This window comes from Gorilla gorilla, chromosome 1 (genome assembly GCF_029281585.2).
Source record: "Gorilla gorilla gorilla isolate KB3781 chromosome 1, NHGRI_mGorGor1-v2.1_pri, whole genome shotgun sequence".
NCBI lineage: Eukaryota > Metazoa > Chordata > Mammalia > Primates > Hominidae > Gorilla > Gorilla gorilla.
In genome coordinates this window covers 217,823,763-217,844,916 of record NC_073224.2, presented here as the reverse complement: position 1 = coordinate 217,844,916, position 21,154 = coordinate 217,823,763, and the positions used below count along the sequence as shown (strand labels likewise).

At 49.0% G+C, this 21,154-nt stretch overlaps 1 protein-coding gene and 1 pseudogene across 1 annotated transcript; both read left to right on the top strand.

The window, feature by feature from the left end:
* Positions 1 to 1,445: 1,445 nt before the first annotated feature.
* On the top strand, positions 1,446 to 12,334 carry LOC101137143 (chymotrypsin-like elastase family member 3A). Its single transcript, XM_031001335.2, has 8 exons — positions 1,446 to 1,506; positions 2,795 to 2,880; positions 5,243 to 5,340; positions 5,458 to 5,592; positions 6,664 to 6,800; positions 7,156 to 7,298; positions 9,490 to 9,642; positions 12,242 to 12,334. The coding sequence occupies exons 1-8, from the start codon at positions 1,464 to 1,466 to the stop codon at positions 12,257 to 12,259; spliced, it is 813 nt and encodes a 270-aa protein (XP_030857195.1). The 5' UTR covers positions 1,446 to 1,463; the 3' UTR covers positions 12,260 to 12,334.
* LOC115932230 (uncharacterized) lies at positions 10,771 to 10,883 on the top strand (annotated as a pseudogene).
* Positions 12,335 to 21,154: the final 8,820 nt, after the last annotated feature.

The following is a 21,154-nucleotide window of genomic DNA, read 5'->3' as shown; positions in this document are numbered from 1 at the left end:
CTGTAATCCCAGCTACTCGGGAGGCTGAGGCAGGAGAATCGCTTGAATCCGTGAGGTGGAGGTTGCAGTGAGCCAAGATCGCACCACTATAAAAAAAAAAATCTATTGTGTGAATATGCTACACATATTGACCTATGAACCTTGATGGACGTGGGAGTTCTTTCTAGGTCTTTGCTGTTGAGATTTGAGAACAGGGGCTGCGGCAAACAATCTCATCCACACCTCCTGGAGCACATGTGTAAGGTTTCCTCATGGTGTAGACCTAGGAGGGAAACCGCTGGATCACCCGTGAATTCAGTTTTCGGGGTCGCCTGCTCTTTGACCTCATCTCCCACCACTCTCTACTTTGATTACCAAGCTCCTGTCACACTGGCCTCCCTTTCCTTGAACAAGCCAAGCCCATTGCAGCCTCCAGAACTTCGCACCTGCTGTCCCCTCCCTTCAGAGTGCGTTTCTTTCAGGGATTCCCATGGCTGGCTTTTACTTATCCTCAGGACTCCATCAGATATGACCTCCTCAGCCCAAATGTCACTTTCTCTGTCCCCCCATCTAAATGACTTACTCCCATTCCTACCACAATCACCCATTTTCATTTTCTTTTCTTTTCTGTTTTTTTTTGTTTTTGTTTTTGTTTTTTGAGACAGTGTTGCTCTGTGGCCCAGGCTGGAGTGCAGTGGCATGATCTCGGCTCTCTGCAGCCTCTGCCTCTGCTCCCAGGTTCAAGTGATTCTCCTCCCTCAGCCTCCCAGTAGCTAGGATTACAGGGGCTGGGATTACAGGTGCTCACCACCACGCCTGGCTAATTTTTGTAGTTTTAGTAGAGATAGAGTTTCATCATGTCTCGAACTTCTGACCTCAAGTGAACCTCCCACCTTGGCCTCCCAAAGTGCTGGGATCACAGGTGTGAGCCACCGCTCCTGGCCTAGACTCAAACTCTAGAAGGGCTGAGACCATGCATTTTTCACAGCTGTATCCCCTAGAACAGTGCCTGATACATAGAGAAAAAGTGCTCAACAAGAATTTTTTTGTGGAGGTGGGTACTAATATGAATCTCATGTTAGAGAGGAAAAAACTGAGACTCAGAGAGGTTAAGCCATGTGGCCAAAGTCGCAGAGCTTGGAGGTGGCAGAACCAGGACTGAACCGTGGTCTGCCAGGTTCCAGTGCCCCTGTTCTTTCCGAAAGAGGAGGTCTTGTCCTGACATGAGCTTTTCTTCCTGAACTCTTGTTATCAGTTGGCCACTCCACAACACCTGTGCGGCCACCTGTTGGAGGGAACGCTAGGTCCTTCCTTTGGCTGTCACTCGTCCATCTGCAGTGGGTGAGAACTGTGGCCTTGGGCCATGGGAGACCTGGAGTTCCACCACCTGTTCTGGGAGTGGGGCCCAGTCAGCCCCCCTGCTTACCTTCTTCCCTATATTAGAGCCCCAGGTTCTGTGCCCTTTTCCTATCATCACAAAACTCATGATGCTCCGGCTGCTCAGTTCCCTCCTCCTTGTGGCCGTTGGTAAGACCCCAACCTGTGTGTGTGCTCCCTGGGCTGCCCTGGACTAGGAATCCTTGAAATCTACCACTCGCTCTGAGTCCCATGACACGCTACGCCTGGTTCCACAGGAGGGGGTCTCAGCTTGTACCCGGGGGCATGACTGTGGGGGCTTTCAGCTGATGATGGAGCAGGAGAGTGGAGGGGAAGCCGTGGATGGTGAAAGATCCCCAAAGGGCTGTGGTGGAAGTCCCTGATGGGGGCAGTAAACAAAGTAAAACGGTTAAGAGTTTGGGCTGTGTGGTTGGACTTCTTGGGTTGGAATTTCCACAGCTCTACTTACCACTCCAACTCTCCTCTCACTCCCCCTACCTGGCTCCATATTCTATGCTCTGGCCTTTTCCTGGTCTCTCTGCCATATTACATTCCAGCTCAGGGCCACCTCTTCCAAGCAGCCTCCCATGACTGACAATAATGGTAACAGATAACATTGATTGAGTGCTTACTATGCCAGGCAGAATGTTTAGGGTTTTTCTTATATCTTCTCATGTAATTCTCACAACAGCCTCAGGAGATCAGTACTATCATTATCCCCATTTTACCGACCCTCAGAGAAGTAAAGTAGCTTATCATAGAACAAAAGGCAGAGCTGCACTTAATGTTTTTATTTTTTGCGGTTTTTTTTTTAATAGAGATGGGGTCTTGCTTTGTTGCCCAGACTGGTCTCAAAATCCTGGCCTCAAGCAATCCTACCACCTTAGCCTCCTGAGTAGCTGAGATTATAGGCACATGCCACCATACCCGGCTACTTTATTTTATTGGACTTTATTTTTCTAGAGATAAGGTCTTGCTATGTTGCCCAGGCTGGTCTCAAACTCCCAGGCTCAAGCGATTCTCCCGCCTCCGCCTCTCAGAGCACTAGGATTACAGGTGTGAACCACCACACACAGCCCAGAGCTGCACTTTGAACCCAGGAAGTCCTTCTTTAAAGCCTCCACTCTGTATGACAATAGCTCTCACTTTTTGAGGGCTCATCGAGGGCCAGGCATTGTTCTAAGTGTATCAAGCTCTTCAATCCTCCCAGTGAAGGAGGCCACATTTGAATCTCTATCCCTGGACTCCTGGGATCCTGGAAAGCCCTGCTCTAGTTTCAATGTTCACTGTTCATATGTGGTTACTGAGGTCCAGAGGGCGAAAGGGGCTCGCATGGGGTCACACAGCCAGTTGAAGGCACGGCTTGGACTGGGACCCTGGCCTCCTCTTTGCTTTTGGGGACCCTCCAGCTGATTGACAGCTCTCCTCTCCCCTCTAGCCTCAGGCTATGGCCCACCTTCCTCTCGCCCTTCCAGCCGCGTTGTCCATGGTGAGGATGCGGTCCCCTACAGCTGGCCCTGGCAGGTAAGAGCAATAGCAGCTGCCCTCATTCCCACCGTGGGCTCTGGACCCTAAGCTCTAATGGCGCGGCATCCAGCCTTGACACCATTGCTCCCTTTGCAATGTCCACTTCAGCTTCCAAAGACCAGGCAGCCCTTGGACCATCTACTTCACAGGGAGGTTTTGCCCGTTTCATCTGTAACCCTCACTGGGCTATTTGCAACTTAAAAGTGGAATCGGGGGTGAAGGAAATGCTAAACTCAAGGAGTTGGCACGCTGATGGTGGAATTTCAGGCACTGTGTTGAAGAAGTGAGATTTTGAGAGACTCATTTCTAGATTCCTAGGATGATACAACAGGGCTATGGGGTCTGAAAGCAATAAGAGAGTGAGGGGTCTTGTAAGGCCAGTGGAGGGAAGCTCAGAAGGCTGGACTTGATGTGCTGTGGCTATTTAAATTTAATTAAATTAGGCCAGGTGCGGTGGCTCACGCCTGTAATCCCAGCTACTCAGGAGGCTGAGGCAGGAGAATTGCTTGAACCCGGGAGTTGGAGGTTGCAGTGAGACGAGATCGCACCACTGCACTCCAGCCCCGGGCAACAGAGTGAGACTCTGTCTCAAAAAAAAAAATTAAATTAAATTATTATTACTATTATTATTGAGACAGAGTTTCACTCTTGTTGCCCAGGCTGAAGTGCAATGGCACGATCTTGGCTCACTGCAACCTCTGCCACCCGGGTTCAAGCGATTCTCCTACCTCAGCCTCCCAAGTAGCTGGGATTACATGCACGCGCCACCAAGCCCGGCTAATTTTGTATTTTTAGTAGAGACAGGGTTTCGCTATGTTGGCCAGGCTGGTCTGGAGCTTCTGACCTCAGGGGATCCACCTGCCTTGGCCTCTCAAAGTGCTGGGATTACAGGTGTGAGTCACTGCACCCAGCCGAAATTTACTTACATTAAAAATGTTAACAATTCAATTCCTCAGTGCTTGCCATATTTCTTTTTTTGTTTTGTTTTCTTTTTTTTTTTTTTGAGACAGGGTCTTGCTGTGTTGCCCAGGCTGGAGTGCAGTGGTGTGATCTCAGCTTACTGCAGCCTTGACCTCCTAGGTCCAAGCAATCATCCCACCTCAGCCTCCTGTGTAGCTAGGACTACAGGCATGCGCCACCACGCCCAGCTAATTTTTATGTATTGTTGTAGAGATGGGGTCTCACTATGTTGCCCAGGCTTGCCTCGAACTTCTGAGCTCCAGTGATCCTCCTGTCTTGACCTCCCAAAGTGCTGGGATTATAGGCGTGAGCCACCATGCTTGGTCTGCTTGCCACATTTCAAATGTTCAATAGTCACACGTGGCTAGTGGCTACCATATTGGACAGCAAAGATATAGAACATTCCCATGATTATGGGAAGTTTTATTGGAGAAGGTCAGCAGGCTTATTCTGTAAAGGGCCAGAGAGTGAATATTTTAGGTTATTTGATGGTTTGGATAGTAATGACTTGACTGTGCCATGGTAGCATGAAAGCAGACACAAACAATACAGAAATGAATGTGACTATTTCCAGGACATCTTTATTACAAAAACAGACCAGAAGCCTGATGTGGCCCACTGTCCACAGTTTGCTAACCCTGGTCTAGAGGGAGCTTTTGAAAATCAGAATGTGTAGGAAATGGGAAGAGAGGCAAAGAACTCATCAGGGTGAGCTGTACTTCAGAAGGCTCAAGAGGCCTTGAAAGAGCTGAGGTTCAAGAGAGTCAGCGGGGCTGGGCGCGGTGGCTCACGCCTATAATCCCAGCACTTCGGGAGGCCGAGGTGGGCAGATCACCTGAGGTGAGGAGCTCGAGACCAGCCTGGCCAACATGGTGAAACTCCGTGTCTACTAAAAATACAAAATTAGCCAGGCACGATGGCAGGTGCCTGTAATCCCAGTTACTCTGCAGACTGAGGTAGGAGAATCGCTTGAACCCGGGAGGCGGAGGTTGAAATGAGCTGAGATTGCCACCATTGCACTCCAGCCTGGGCAAAAAGAGCAAAACTGCATCTAAAAAAAAAAAAAAGTCATAGGGTGAGGGGTGTGTGATAGAACAGAGGGCCTTCAAGGGCTCTCAAGAGACAGAAGGTAGAGAACGTTGGGGTCCCCAGGGAGGTCATAGTGCTGGTGTGGGGAGGCTTTGGAGAATCAGAATGTGACCCCCATGGAAAAGTGATAGGGCCACCACGGGCAGCTGCACAGGTCGCAGGTTGTATGCTGCATATTTCAGAGGGTGCTCTTGTTTTCTGTGTGAATGGCACCCTCTAGAGTTGCACAGTGCACAACCTATACAGCCATTGGTGGCAACTCTCATGGTGAGGCCCAGCCCACTGAGGCCCTTTCCTCCTGGGCCACCAGGTTTCCCTGCAGTATGAGAAAAACGGAAGCTTCTACCACACCTGTGGTGGCAGCCTCATCGCCCCCGATTGGGTTGTGACTGCGGGCCACTGCATCTCGTGAGTTCTCTACCCTGTCCCTGCCTGTGGCCCTGGGCAGCGGGGGAGAGTGGGTGATGATGGGGAAGGAGGGAGGTGAGCCAGTCAGGCCCGGACTGACCTCACCTCTGCCTGCAGGAGGGACCTGACCTACCAGGTGGTGTTGGGTGAGTACAACCTTGCTGTGAAGGAGGGCCCCGAGCAGGTGATCCCCATCAACTCTGAGGACCTGTTTGTGCATCCACTCTGGAACAGCTCGTGTGTGGCCTGTGGGTGAGTGAATGCTCCGGTCTGGAACCCAGAGGCTCCTCTACTCATCCCTCCATGACCCACAGCCAAGTCTGAGTAGGCTCCAACTCTGAGTAGGGACGTAGGGACATAGGGACGGGAGAGCTGAGTCCAGCAGCCTGTGCCCAGGTCCCACACACTGAGGGCTGAAGCCAGCAGAGCCTTTAAGGACCATCACCACCAAACCTGTCTCCCTACAGAGGGGATGGCAGTGTTCAGGGAGGGGCGGGAACTCCCCCAAGACCACTTGGCTAGTGGCTTCAGAGCTCAGGGTTCCTCTGGCATCCTTCCCCCATATCCGAGGGTTTCTCCATTCAACAGGTGGCTCACCCAGTGCATCCTGGGCTCCCAGCACTATGGGCAAAAGGACGAGCAATGGGCTAAGAGTCAGGCTCTGGCATTAACTCTGTGTATGGCCTGAGGAAGTCACTGGCCTTCTCTGGGCCTTAGTTTTGCCATTTGTCAAAAGGTGACCATGAAGTTGGGCTTCCTGGGTGGTTGTGAAGGCCAAGGAGACAATCTTATGCCCTTCAAGTGTATGAAAAAATCTTAAGAAATATTAGCCAGGCGTGGTGGCATGAGCCTGTAATCCCAGCTACTCGAGAGGCTGAGGCAGGAGAATCGCTTGAACTCGGGAGGCGGAGGCTGCAGTGAGCCAAGATCATGCCATTGCACTCCAGCCTGGGCAACAGAGCGAGACTCTGACTCAAAAATAAATAAATAAATAAATAAAATTCCTCAGCCTTAAGAACGATTTGGGCCAGGTGTAGTGGCTCATGCCTGTAATTCCAGTACTTCAGGAGGTGAAAGCAGGAGGATCCCTTGGCCCAGGAGGCTGCATTGAGCTATGATTGTGACACTGCACTCCAGCCTGGGCAACAGACCGAGACTCTGTCTCAATAATAACAATGATGATGATGATGATGATGAAAGAGTGGATTTGGAGGGTAAAGAAGTTGGGGCATCTCAGAGGTGGAAAAGCCTGGGGCAACGGCTAGAAGGTAGGACTTGGGCCGGCTGGAGGACCAGGCCCCGTGACTGTTCCCTCCTCCCCAGCAATGACATCGCCCTCATCAAGCTCTCACGCAGCGCCCAGCTGGGAGACGCCGTCCAGCTCGCCTCACTCCCTCCCGCTGGTGACATCCTTCCCAACAAGACACCCTGCTACATCACCGGCTGGGGCCGTCTCTATAGTACGTGCTGACTTCTCTAGCTGGCCACAGAGACAGTGGCAGAAAGACAGGGCCTGGGGGCTGCAGGTTGAAGGTAACACCAAGACCGGACCTTGTACTTTTCTCCCATTTCTCTCCAGCTGCAGCCTTCTCCCACCAACCTCCAAAACACGAATGTGGTCAATTGCACATGTTTTGGTGCCTGCGTGCCACGTGCTAGGGATGTAATGGTGCACAAAGCATGCAGGACCATTTAGCGGGTGGGAGGAGAGTCCTCATCAGAGCAGAAGAACTGTGCGCCTTGAATGCCCCCTTCCTCTGGGTCTCCTAGCCCTGTGCCCCCAGACCCCTGACTCTGTGCTTTTTATCCTTGCAGCCAACGGGCCACTCCCAGACAAGCTGCAGCAGGCGCTGCTGCCCGTGGTGGACTACGAGCACTGCTCCAGGTGGAACTGGTGGGGTTCCGCCGTGAAGAAAACCATGGTGTGTGCTGGAGGGTACCTCCGCTCCGGCTGCAACGTGAGTCAGCTCTTACCTGCGCAAGGTGGTGCTGGGTGTGCAGGACCTTGGAATGGGGCCAACTGCCTGGAAGGTGGAGGAAGGATCTTGCCCGCTTGCCCCATTCAGCCTCCAGGCCAGGCAGGACTTGGAGGAAATCAGCACAGTCCAGACACAGAGCCCAGGTCTGGGAGTCAGGACCCCCGGGTTGCAGTCTCAGCTCACACACTGACATGACTTGGGACAAGTCACTGTCTCTCCCTGGTCCTCAGGCTTCCGCATCAGCACAGCAGGAGATACTGGTCCCATGACCTCTAACGCAGGTCAATTCTGTGGTTGTGAAGTTATAATTAAATGTTAAGAATACCATCATTGTTCTGGGCACAGTCCCTCCTGCCTATAATCCAAGTGCTTTGGGAGGCTGAGGCGGGAGGATTGCTTGAGGCTAGGAGTTTGAGACCAGCCTAGGTAACATAGTGAGATGCCCATCTACAAAAAAACTTTTTTTACTTAGTCAGGCATGGTGGCACTTGCCTGTAGTCCCAACTACTTGATAGGCTGAGGTGTGAGGATTGTTTGAGCCTGGGAGTTCAAGCTCACAGTGGCTGTGATTTTTGCCACTGCACTCAAGCCTGGGCGACAGAGCAAGACGTTGTCTCTTTTTTTTTTTTTTTTTTGAGACAGGATCTTCCTCTGTCGCCCAGGCTGGAGTGCAGTAATGCCATCACAGCCCACTGTAGCCTTGCCCTCCTGGGCTCAAGCAACCCTCCCATGTCAGCCTCCCAAGCAGCCAGGAGTACAAGTGTGTGCCACAATGCCTAGCTAATTTTTAAATTTTTTGTAGAGATGAGGTCTCACCATGTTGCCCAGGCTGGTCTCTAACTCTTGGGCTCAAGTAATCCTCCTGCCTTGGCCTTCCAAAGTGTTGTGTTTACAGATGTGAGCCACTTTCCTGGCCAAGACCTTGTCTAAGAAAAAAAAAACAAAGGCTGGGCGCGGTGGCTCACGCCTGTAATCCCAGCACTTTGGGAGGCCGAGCCGGGCGGATCACGAGGTCAGGAGATCGAGATCATCCTGGCTAACATGGTGAAACCTCGTCTCTACTAAACACACAAAAAGTTAGCCGGGTGTGGTGGTGGGCGCCTGTAGTCCCAGCTACTCGGGAGGCTGAGGCAGAATAATGGTGTGAACCCGGGAGTCGGAGCTTGCCGTGAGCCGAGATCGCGCCACTGCACTCCAACCTGGGTGACAGTGAGACACTGACTCAGAAAAAAAAAATACTATCAAATACCCTCATTGTATTGTAATTGAGTATGAATTAATAATTAACTATGGTGCCACTAATAAGAACTATGTTTATCGAGTGCTTCTTCTCTACTGGATATCGTGCTAAGATCGTGCATCATCTCATGTAATTCCCTAGGCTCTTGGACAGATACTACTATTCCCTATCACAAATGAGTCAGCTGGCTGGGTGTGGTGGCTCACACCCATAATCCCTTTGGGAGGCCGAGGCAGGTGGATCACCTGAGGTCAGGACTTTGAGACTAGCCTGGCCAACGTGGTGAAATCCCATCTCTATTAAATATGGCTGGGCGCAGTGACTCACGCCTGTAATTCCAGCACTTTGGGAGGCTGAGGCGGGCGGATCACGAGGTCAGGAGATCGAGACCATCCTGGCTAACACGGTGAAACCCCGTCTCTACGAAAAATACAAAAATTAGCCGGGCGTGGTGGTGGGCGCCTATAGTCCCAGCTACTTGGGAGGCTGAGGCAGGAGAATGGCGTGAACCCTGGAGGCAGAGCTTGCAGTGAGCTGAGATCCTGCCACTGTACTCCAGCCTGGGCCTCAGAGTGAGACTTCATCTCTAATAAAAAATAAAGAAAGAAAGAAAGAAAAATTAGCCGGGTGTGATGGCAGGTGTCTGTAATCCCAGCTACTTAGGAGGCTGAAGCAGGAGAAACACTTGAACCTGAGAGCCGGGAGACAGAGGTTGCAATGAGCCAAGCTTGCGCCACTGCACTCCAGCCTGGACAACAGAGCGAGACTCCATCTAAAAAAATAAAAATAATAAATGATAAAAAAAAATGAGCGAGCTAAGGCTCAGAGGTGTCAAGTAATGTCAGAGTTTCTTGAAATCCCTAGAATTCAGAACCAGTTCCGTAAACCTCAGACATGGCTCAGCCACCCACTCCTCTCTGACGGTTCCAGGGTGACTCTGGAGGACCCCTCAACTGCCCCACAGAGGATGGTGGCTGGCAGGTCCACGGTGTGACCAGCTTTGTTTCTGGCTTTGGCTGCAACTTCATCTGGAAGCCTACGGTGTTCACTCGAGTCTCGGCCTTCATCGACTGGATTGAGGAGGTGAGGAGGGCAGGGCGGCCAGGAGGGCTTTAGGGTGGTGGCTCTTCTGAGAGGTGACAGGTGAGAAACATCGGATCCTGGGGAGGGCCTGAAAGGATCCTAGAAGCTCAGTGGGGAAGGGCCCTTGGGGACATTCCAGAAAGGCTTGGGGATGTTTTCTGATACAGTGTGACCCCAGGAACTTGATGGCTTCTGGGTGGTGCTTGGAACTACAGCTGAACTTCCTTATTTCAACAAGTATTTATAAAGTATCTCCTCTGGTCTTGTCCTCTCTTGTCAGGGAGGATAGAGAGACATGACAGACAAGAGGCTGCCTGGTGGGGGACAGGTGATTACATGAATGATAACGATGCAGTCTGATGAGAGCCGAGAGAGGGGAGTCCAGGCCCCAGACTTCATCTGGGGATGGGTGATCAGAGAGGACTAATAATGCTCATGGTAACAGTAATAGCTAAACAACAACAAAAAAGAGAGTAATAGCTGGGCATGGCGTAGTCATGCCTGTAATCCCAGCACTTTGGGAAGCAGAGGCAGGTGGATCACGAGGTTGGGAGTTCAAGACCAGCCTGGCCAAGATGGTGAAACCCTGTCTCTACGAAAAATACAAAAATTAGCCGGGCATGGTGGTGGGTGCCTGTAATCCCAGCTGCTTGGGAGGCTCAGGCAGAGAATTGCTTGAACCTGGGAGGTGGAGGTTGCAGTTAGTCGAGATCATACCACTGCACTGCAGCCTGGGTGACAGAGCGAGACTCCATCTCAAAAAAAAAAAAAAAAAAAAAAAGAGTAATAGCTAGCTGGGTGCAGTGATGCCCACCTGTAGTCCCTGCTACTTGGGAGGCTGAGGCAGGAGGATCGATTGAGCCCTGGAGTTCTGGGTCATAGTGCGCTATACCCATCAGGTTCTGCACCAAGTTTGGCATCAATGTGGTGACCTCCTGGGAGTGGGGACCACCAGGTGGCCTAAGGAGGGGTGAACTGTCCCAGCTCAGAAACAGAGCAGGTCAAAACTCACATGCTGAAAAGTAGTAGGATCACACCTGTGAATAGCCACTGTACTCCTGCCTGGGCAACATAGCAAGAGCCTCTCTCTTAAAAAAATGAAAATAAAATAAATAAAATAAAACAGTAGTGCTTGCTTTGGCAGCACATATACTAAAATTGGAATGATATAGAGATTAGCACGGCCCCTGCGCAAGGATGACATGCAAAGTCATGAAGCCTTTCAATAAAAAAACATTTCTGGTTGAGTGCAGTGGTTCATGCCTGTAATCCCAGCACTCTGGGAGGCCGAGGCGCATGGATCACCTGAGGTCAGGAGTTCAAGACCAGCCTAGCCAACATGGTGAAACCCCATCTCTACTAAGAATACAAAAAATTATCTGGGCGTGTTGGTGCATGCCTGTGGTCCCAGCTACTCAGGAGGCTGAGGCAGGAGAACTGCTTGAATCTGGGAGGCAGAGGTTGCAGTGCGCCGAGATTATGCCACTGCACTCCAGCCTGGGTGACAGAGCAAGACTCCATCTCAAAAACAAAAACAAACAAACAAACAAAAAAACAGTGATGATTTATAGACCATTTAATCCCTTGGTTCCCTGACCCATGTTAAAAAAATATATATATAAGGCCAGGCACAGTGGCTCATGCCTGTAATCCAAGCACTTTGGTAGGCCAAGGCAGGCGGATCACAAGGTCAGGAGTTCGAGACCAGCCTGGCCAATATGGTGAAACCCTGTCTCTACAAAAATATAAAAAAATTGGCCAGGCGTGGTAGTGCGTCACTGTAATCTCAGCTACTTGGGAGGTTGAGGCAGAAGAATTGCTCGAACTCGGGAGGCAGAGGTTGCAGTAAGCTGAGATTGTGCCACTGCCCTCCAGCCTCGGTGACAGAGCAAGACTCTGTCTTAAAAAAAAAAAAAAGGCCGGGCGCGGTGGCTCACACCCGTAATCCCACCACTTTCGGAGGCCGAGGTGGGCAGATCACGAGGTCAGGAGATTGAGACCATCCTGGCTAACACGGTGAAATCCCATCTGTACTAAAAATACAAAATACAAAAATTAGCCAGGCATGGTGGCGTACGCCTGTAGTCCCAGCTACTTGGGAGGCTGAGGAAGGAGAATGGCATGAACCCAAGAAGTGGAGGTTGCAGTGAGTTGAGATCGTGCACTCCAGCCTGGGCAACAGAGTGAGACTCTGTCTCAAAAAAAACCAAAAAAACAAAAAATATATATATATTTTGTTTATATATATACACATACATACGTATATATACACAAACACATACGTATATATACACACAAATACGTATATATACACACACACATATACACACACATGCATATACATATATGTATATACGTACACATCCCATCTAAATTTGTGCTGGGCATTGTAGAGAGAACCTTAGTTAACAATTTAATCAAGAACCCCCCCATGAGGTAAGTTCTATCCCTACTACATAGAGGAGGAAACTGAGGCTCAGAGAGGTCAATCCCTCTCCCAGGGTCACACAGCAGGGCTGGAAGTTGAACCCAGTTTCATCTGACTCCAGAACCTGTGCTCGTAAATTGACTATTCTGTCTGCCCCCCCAACTTTTCCAGACCATAGCAAGCCACTAGAACCAAGGCCCAGCTGGCAGTGCTGATCGATCCCACATCCTGAATAAAGAATAAAGATCTCTCAGAAAATTCCAAGTTGAATCTTTCTTTCTTTGTTGACTCACCTCTTCCCCTCTGGCCTGTTCCTAAAATCTTAGATCTCATATGCAGAGACAGGACCAGGTCCAACCCTTTCATATGAAGACGAGGGAAAAATGATGCTGGGAGAGCAGGGAGTTGCTGTGTGGTGACCTGAGCATCCTGGTTTGCCTGGAACTTCAGGAGTGAAGACACTGGACATTTAATGCTAAAACTGGGAAGGTCCCAGGAAAAGTGGGAAAAGTTGGTCGCCTTAGTATATAGTCACACATAAGTCAGTAGCTTTTCAATGCAGGCATATAAACATGGTAAAACTCTGCAGATAAACAGACCCTGCCAGCCCTTGAGGAGGCTCATGGTAGAGTGGGAAGGACAATGTGTGTTCTGCTTCCAGTGATGGGCTGGGGGCTTTGGTATTTGTCCATTCAACAAACACTTATTCCTTGTTTTAGAGGAGGGCTCAGAGGGGTAAGGAGACATGGTTCCTGCCCTGAAGTGGCTCATTATTTAAAGATAGCTCTCTTAGTCTGTGTTCATACTGCTATAAAGAACTGCCCGAGACTGGGTAGTTTATAAAGGAAAGAAGTGTAATTGACTCACAGTTCAGCATGGCTGGGGAGGCCTCAGGAAACTTACAATCATGGTGGAAGATGAAGAGGAAGCAAGGGACCTTCTTTACAAGGCGGTAGGAAGCAAAATTGCCTAGCAAAGGGGGAAGAGTCCCTTATAAAACCATCAGATCTGGTGAGAACTCACTCACTATCATGAGAACAGCATGGGGGAACCGCCCTATGATTCAATTACCTTCTCCCTTGACACATGGCGATTATGGGGATTACAATTCAAGATGAGATTTGGGTGGGGACATAAAGCCTAACCATGTCATGAGCATATCACGGTCATTCATTAAACATGTATTAGGTACCTGCCTTGTGGCAAGTTCAGGGCTGGAAAAACAGAGACAAGTCAGGCAACCCTAGGAAGAGCCCTTGCTGAAAGGGGGGAGAAGACACACACACAGGTACACAGGTATACACACACAGGTACACACAATGCTGCGCACGAGCCCAGAGCCAGCAAACAGTTGAGTTTTGAAAGAAAGAACGCTGGCCAGGTGCAGTAGCTCATGCTTGTAATCCCAGCACTTTGGGAGGCTGAGGCAGGTAGATCAACTGAGGTCACGAGTTCGAAACTCCTTCTTAAAAAAAAAAGAATGCTGTTACACAGACAAAAGCAACATAAAACAAGGGAGTCTGGCTGGGCCTGGTGGTTCATACTTGTAATCCCAGCACTTTGGGAGGCCAGGGGGGGTGGATCACTTGAGCCCACGAGTTTGAGACCAGCCTGGGAAACATGGTAAAACCCCATCTCTACGAAAAACATAAAAATTAGCCAGGTGTGGTGGTGGGTACTTGTAGTCCCAGCTACTCGGAAGACTGAGGTGGAAGAATCACTTGAGTCCAGGAGGCAGAAGCTGCAGTGAGCTGAGACTGTGACACTGTACTCCAGCCTGGGCACAGAGCAAGACTCTGACTGAAAAAAAAAAAAAAAAATTCAACGGAATCTCTTTCCTCATATTTCTCTTTGAACACCATGAAAGGAAAGATTGTCCCAGCAAGGACACACACAAATGACTTTGATATTAATGGCCCATTTGTAGCCTCCCTTTATACTTTCAGCTACAACTGAAAAAGATGCAACATAGAGAATAATATAGCAGAGACTCAGATAGGTATCCTCCCTTCAGAATTAACAAATTTCACATTTTGCTTCATATTCTAAAAAATATTAATTACAATCATTCACTAAAAAAAATCAAGAGATCTATAATTTTTTAGATCCAGCCTGTCACCCAGGCTGGAGTGCAGTGGCACAATCCTGGCTCGCTGCAACCTCCGCCTCCCAGGTTCAAGCGATTCTCCTGCCTCAGCCTTCTGAGTAGCTGGGACTACAGTCACCCACCACCATGCCTGGCTTATTTTTTTTGTTTTTGAGTTGGAGTCTCGCTCTGTCACCCAGGCTGGAGTGCAGTGGCATGATCTCAGCTCACTGCAACCTCTGCCTCACGGGTTCAAGCAATTCTCCTGCCTCAGCCTCCCAAGCAGCTTGGACTACAGGCGCATGCCACCACGCTCAGCTAATTTTTGTATTTTTAGTAGAGATGAGGTTTCACCATGTTGCCCAGGCTGGTCTCGAACTCCTGGCCTCAAGTGATCACCCGCCTTGGTCTCCCAAAGTGCTGGGATTACAGGCGTGAGCCATTGTACCTGGCCAGGATCTATAAATTTGGAAAGGGGATTTTATATCTTATAAAGGGTTACAGCCTGCATGGTGGCCATGCTGACAGGCTGGGAAGTGTAGCCTCCTGCAAAGAGGAGAAACAGGCACTCCAAAGGAGGAGGGATTGGAGTGGAAGCTTGAAGCTGAAAGAGTTGACTAAACATACATATTCAACAGGTTATAGAAGGAGCTGTGGGCTGGGCGCAGTGGCTCATGCCTGTCATCCCAGCACTTTGGGAGGCTGAGGTGGGTGGATCACTTGAGGTCAGGAGTTCGTGACCAGCCTGGCCAACATGGTGAAGCCCTGTCTCTACCAAAAATCCAAAAATTAGCCTGGTGTGGTGGCAGGTGCCTGTAATCCCAGCTACTCGGGAGGCTGAGGCAGGAGAATTGCTTGAACCTGGGAGGTAGATGTTGCAATGAGCTGAGATCGTGCCATTGCACTCCAGCCTGGGTGACAAGAGCAAAAGTCCGTTTCAAAAAAAAAAGGAGCTGTAAATATTAACAAAGGGGGTCCTGACACATGTGTACTGAACAAACGTATGTTACATGTGTCCCATGTTCACTGTGGGGTGGAGACTTGACATTTAAATGCATTATTGCTGGGCATGGTGGCATGTGCCTATAGTCCCCGCTACTCAGGAGGTGGAGACAGGAGGGTAGCTTGAAGCTAGGAGTTCAAGGCTGCAGTGCACTATGATCGCACCTGTGAATAGCCACTGCACTCCAGCCTGGACAACATAATGAGACCCCACCTCTTTAAGCATGAAAACAAGACCCTGTGCATCAAAAGGTGAAGCAGGAACATGAAGGTACTCAAGTGCAGCTTCTGTAAACCAGACAGAACCAGTCCATGCTCTGTGGTCTTCTTATCAGGAGAAAGTTACTGAAATCTGTGTCCTTACCAATCAAAGCTGTAGTTATGGCTTTGGAGCAGGAGCAGGAGGTCTGTTAGGGTCTGGTGGTGGATGAGCTGCAGTTGTTTTAATATTATTGATCTCAAGGCCAGTGCTTGTTGAGCTGCTAGAGAAAAGGAAAAATCTCAGGCAGCTGGGAGCGGTGGCTCATGCCTATAATCCCAGCCCTTTGGGAGGCTAGGGTAGGAGGACTGGAGGACTGCTTGAACCCAGGGGTTTGAGACCAGCCTGGGCAACATGGCAAAACCCCATCTTAGCTGGGTGGGGTGGCACATGCCTGTAGTCCCAGCTACTTGGGAGGCAGAGGTGGGAAGATCACTTGAGCCCGAGAGGTTGAGGCTGCAGTGAGCTGTGATTGCACCACTGTACCACTCCAGCCTGGATGACAGATTGAGACCTTGTCTCCAAAAAAAGAAAGAAAGAAAGAAAAATCTTGTGGCAGTTAGAACATAGCTTATTTTTTTAAGTGTAGGGATCTTAACCCTTATCTGGCATGACCTTAGCTCTTGTTATAATTTGGTATCTTACTGCCACTGAGAATCTGTTCTTCAGTTGTAAGATCTCTATTTTAACATTAATTTTTTTTTGCGGGGGTGGTGGATGGAGTCTCACTCTGTCACCCAGGCTGGAGTGCAATGCTGCGATCTCGGCTCACTGCAACCTCTGCCTCCTGGGTTCAAGTGATTCCCCTGCCTCAGCTTCCTGTGTAGCTGGGATTACAGGCGTGGGCCACCATGCCCGGCTAATTTTTTGTATTTTTAGCCAAAATTGGGTTTTGCCATGTTGTCCAGGTTGGTCTCAAACTGCTGACCTCAGGTGATCCACCCACCTTGGCCTCCCAAAGTGCTGGAATTACAGGCATAAGCCACAGCGCCCGGCCTAATTTTTAACATTAATGCTGGTCAGTTGTGTCTACACCACCAAAAGGAAGTCTAATGAGGTGTGTCTGACTCCCATCCTGTCATGGCTGGGAACTCAAATTTTAAGGTTTCTCTGGGGTCCTCTTGGCCAAGAGGAGGCCCATTCAGTGGTTGAGAGGGCTTAGGATTTTATTTTCAGTTTTCACAGTTAAGGTGGAAGCACCTTTGTATTCTTCCCAAAAGTCATCACCATGATGGACAGAGGGTTTTTATCCATCAATTACTGCTTTTGCTTTTGGGCACATAATAGGATACCTCTTTCTTGCCCCCTTAAAGTTAGGTTTGGGCCAGGCACAGTGGCTCACACCTATAATCCCAGCACTTTGGGAGGCCGAGGTGGGAGGATCACTTAAGCCTGGGCGTTCAAGACCAGCCTGGGAGTTCAAGGCTAGCCTGGGCAACATAGTGAGATGCCGTCTCTACAAAAAGTAAAAAATTTGCCAGGCATGGTGGCACATGCCTGTAGTCCCAGCTACTTGTGAGGCTTAGGGTAGGAGGATCGCTTGAGCCAAGGACACTGAGGATTCAGTGAGCCATGATAATGCCACTGCACTCCAGCCTGAGTGACAGAGGGAGACTCTGTCTTAAAGAAAATAATAATACATCTATCACCTTGGCTGGATGGGATGGTTCATGCCTGTAATGCCAACACTTTGGAGGCCAACGCAGGAGGATTGCTTGAGCCCAGGAGTTTGATACCAGCTTGGACAACATAATGAGACTTCGTCTCCACTAAAAATAAAATAAAATAATTAGCTAGGCATGGTGGCATCTGACTGTAGTCCCAGCTACTCGGGAGGCTACAGTGGGAGAATTGTTTCAGCCTGGGAGGTTGAGGCTTCAGTGAGTGGTGCTCACACACTGTACTCCAACCTGGGTGACCGTGAGACCCTGTCTATCTGGGGAAAAAAAAAAAAAGTTGGGTCTGGCCATTAGGCTTGCCAAGGTGAAATACTGAGAGACAAAGCAATTTGTCAGGCTCTCGTTCTCTCTGCCGTGACATCTGGTTGTTGCTGGTCAGCCTGGTCCCAGAGTGAGATGTGAACTGGAGACTCTGCTAACCCCTGATGGACATGTAGCCCAACCATGAAATAAACTCTGTTATAAGCCACTAAGACTGGGTGTTATTTATCACAGAGGCATGAACCTAACCTATCCTGACTGATAATATGAGTTTGGTGTTTGTCCTTCTATTCTGTGCTGTTATGTTTTTATCATATATATAAATATCCAAAACCAATATATTGCATTGTTTTGGGTTTTAAAAATACATGCACAGCTTAATGCTGTATGGACTGTCCTGCAAATTGCTTCTTTCACTCAATGTTGTGGGTTTTTTTTTTTTTTTGAGATGGAGTCTTATTCTGTCACCCAGGCCAGAATGCAGTGGTGCCACCTCGGCTCACTGCAACTTCCATCTCCCAGGTTCCAGTGATTCTCCTGGCTCAGCCTCCTGAGTAGCTGGTACTACAGGTGCCCATGACCATGCCCGGCTAATTTATATATATATATATATATATATATATATATATATATATATATATACACACACACACACACACACACACATATATATACACACACACACATATATATATACACACACACATATATATATATACACACACACATATATATATATATATATATTTAGTAGAGATGGGGTTTCACCATGTTGGCCAGGGTGGTCTCGAATGCCTGACCTCAAGTGATCTGCCTGCTTCAGCCTCCAAAAGTGCTGGGATTATAGGCATGAGCCACCCCGCCCGGCCTTAATGTTGTGTTTTTGAGGTCTATCCATGCTGTTTTATATATCTCTAGTTCGTTGCTGCTGTTTGTAGCATATCCCATTGCCTAAATTTTTATTATTCTTTATTCCTTCCTCAGGGATATTTAAAGCAGAGCTAATTTTTTGTGATTGCGAACAGCGCTTCAGTGGATGTCCTTGGACATGTCTCCGGGTGCACAAGTGGGAGAGTTTCTCTAGGGTATATTCCAAGAAATGGACGTGCTGACTGGGAGGACATGCTCATTTTCAACTTTACCAATTGCCAAATTGCTCTCCAAAGTGATTGTATCAACAATACTCCTTCAAATTCTCTTTTTTTTTTTCTTTTCCCATCCACTGCCCCTACATGTTACAAACTGGCCCCATTTTTCTCCTAAACCACTTCTGGCATCTCAGCCGTCCCCTACAACTCTCTTCCCATCCTTACTCTCACTCCAGCTCTTTTTTTTTTTTTTGAGATGGAGTCTCACTCTGTCTCCTAGGCTGGAGTGCAGTGGCGCAATCACGGCTCACTGCAACCTCCACCTCCTGGGTTCAAGTGATTCTCCTGCCTCAGCCTCCCAACTAGCTGAGATTACAAGCACACGCCACTATGCCTGGCTAATTTTTTTGTATTTTTAGTAGAGACGGGATTTCACCATGTTCGCCAGGCTAGTCTTGAACTCCTGACCTCAGGTGATCTGCCTGCACCCTCCAGGTCTTGCAAAGCCTGAGAACTGGTATGGCAAGGGCAGAGTGAGAGCAGGGAAGAAATGGAGTCAAGCTGAACAGAGACTTCCGCATCATGAGGGTGGTGGGAGGTGGGGAGGAAGTTCTGAAACCACACACATTTATCATTGTTATTGAGTCAGACAGACAGTGCCTGCTGACATGTAACTGTCAGGCGTTGCCAAGGCACAGTAGGGTTGCAAAGGCTGAGTGTCCACTTCCTCCCAATGAGTCAGGAAGAACCCTTGGATAATTCTCCAAAATAGTTTCAGAGTAAAGGGCAGTGGGATATATGTAATTTCATAATGTGGCTGGCCAGCGGGCCCCCAAGGGACCTCTACTCATCCTCAGAGGGAGGCTGGGAGCTGTGATGACCCAGTTCTCTCCACACATGGGCAGCAGAGAGTCAGGGAATCTTGCCTAAAACTGCCAACATTCAATTTCCCTTTGTTCAAATCTCCAAGTCTTATCAATTCAAGTCTTTTAAAACCCATATAGTCAATAACTTAATTCTTTGAATAATGATTAGAATGTCAAGGCCAATAATTTTTTGCTTTTGATTTCTAAATCATGAAAAGCCAACAATGCATTTTTCAAGAAGGCACAATGTCAATACTTCAATTCCTTTTTTTTTTTTTTTTTTTTTTTGAGACGGAGTCTCACTCTGTCACCCAGGCTGGAGTGCAGTGGTGCAATCTTGGCTCACTGCAACCTCCACCTCCCGGGTTCAAGCGATTCTCCTGCCTCAGCTTCCTGAGTAGCTGGGATTACAGGCCCACCACCACACCTGGCTAATTTTTGTATTTTTAGTAGAGACGGGGTTTCACCATGTTGGCCAGGCTGGTCTTGAATGCCTGACCTTGTGATCTGCCCTCCTCAGCCTCCCAAAGTGCTGGGATTACAGGCATGAGCCACCCTGCCTGGCTGGTTTGTAGAATTCTTTATATATTCTGGACATAGGTCAGATGATTGAGATCAAATGTGAATCTGGGCTGGGCGCAATGGCTTGCATCTGTAATCCTAGCACTTTGGGAGGCCGAGGCAAGTGGATCACTTGAGGTCAGGAGTTCAAGACCAGCCTGGCCAACAGGGTGAAACCCTGTCTCTACTAAAAATTTAAAAATTAGCTGGGTGTAGTGGCACTTACCTGTAGTCTCAGTTACTCAGGAGGTTGAGGCAGGAGAATTGCTTGAACCTGAGAGGTGGAGGTTGCAGTGAGCCAAGATCATGCCACTGCACTCCAGCCTGGGACACAGAGCAAGACTCTCTGTCAAAAAAAAAAAAAAAAAAAAAAAGGTGAGGCCGGGCGCAGTGGCTCATGCCTGTAATCCCAGCACTTTGGGAGGCCGAGGTGGGCGGGTCACCTGAGGTCGGGAGTTTGAGACCAGCCTGACCAACATGGAGAAACCCCATCTCTACTAAAAATACAAAATTAGCTGGGCGTGGTGACAAATGCCTGTAATCCCAGCTACTAGGGAGGCTGACGCAGGAGAATCACTTGAACCTGGGAGGTGGAGGTTGCAGTGAGCCGAGATCACACCATTGCATTCCAGCCTGGGCAACAAGAGCAAAACTCCGTCTCAAAAAAAAAAAAAAAAAAGGTGAATCTGTCAAACTTTCTTTTGTCAATTAACATCAAAGACGTAGTGCTATCCCAGCACTTTGGGAGGCTGAATTAGCTGGGTGTGGTGGTGGATGCCTGTAATCCCTGCTACTCTGGAGGCTGAGGCAGGAGAATTGCTTGAACCAGGAAGGTAGAGGTTGCAGTGAGTCAAAATCACGCCACTGCACTCCAGCCTGGGCCACAGAGCGAGACTGTCTCAAAGAAAAAAAAAAAAAAGACAGTGCTGAGAAATCTCGTTCTCTGCCTGGCCAACATGGTGAAACCTCATCTCTACTAAAATACAAAAATTTGCTGGGTGTGGTGGCGGGCACCTGTAATCCCAGCTACTCAGGAGGCTGAGGCAGGATAATTGCTTGAACCCAGAAGACGGAGGTTGCAGTAAGCCGAGATCGCACCATTGCACTCCAGCCTGGGCGACAAGAGTGAAACTCCACCTAAAAAAAAAAAAGAAAAAAGAAAAAAGGAATCTCATTCTCTAAAATCAGAGACTGTCAGAAACTTTGCTGTTTGAAATCACATTAGTGAGAGCAGAACATCCCACGCTTCTCTAGTGGGTCAGAAGAGCCAGGTTTGATACAG

Coding starts and splice junctions, on each gene's coding strand:
- LOC101137143 (XM_031001335.2), top strand. CDS start 1,464: ATGATGCTCCGGCTGCTCAGTTCCCTCCTCCTTGTGGCCGTTG. Junction 5,341..5,457: donor ACTGCGGGCCACTGCATCTC/GTGAGTTCTCTA, acceptor CTCTGCCTGCAG/GAGGGACCTGACCTACCAGG. Junction 5,593..6,663: donor AGCTCGTGTGTGGCCTGTGG/GTGAGTGAATGC, acceptor CCTCCTCCCCAG/CAATGACATCGCCCTCATCA.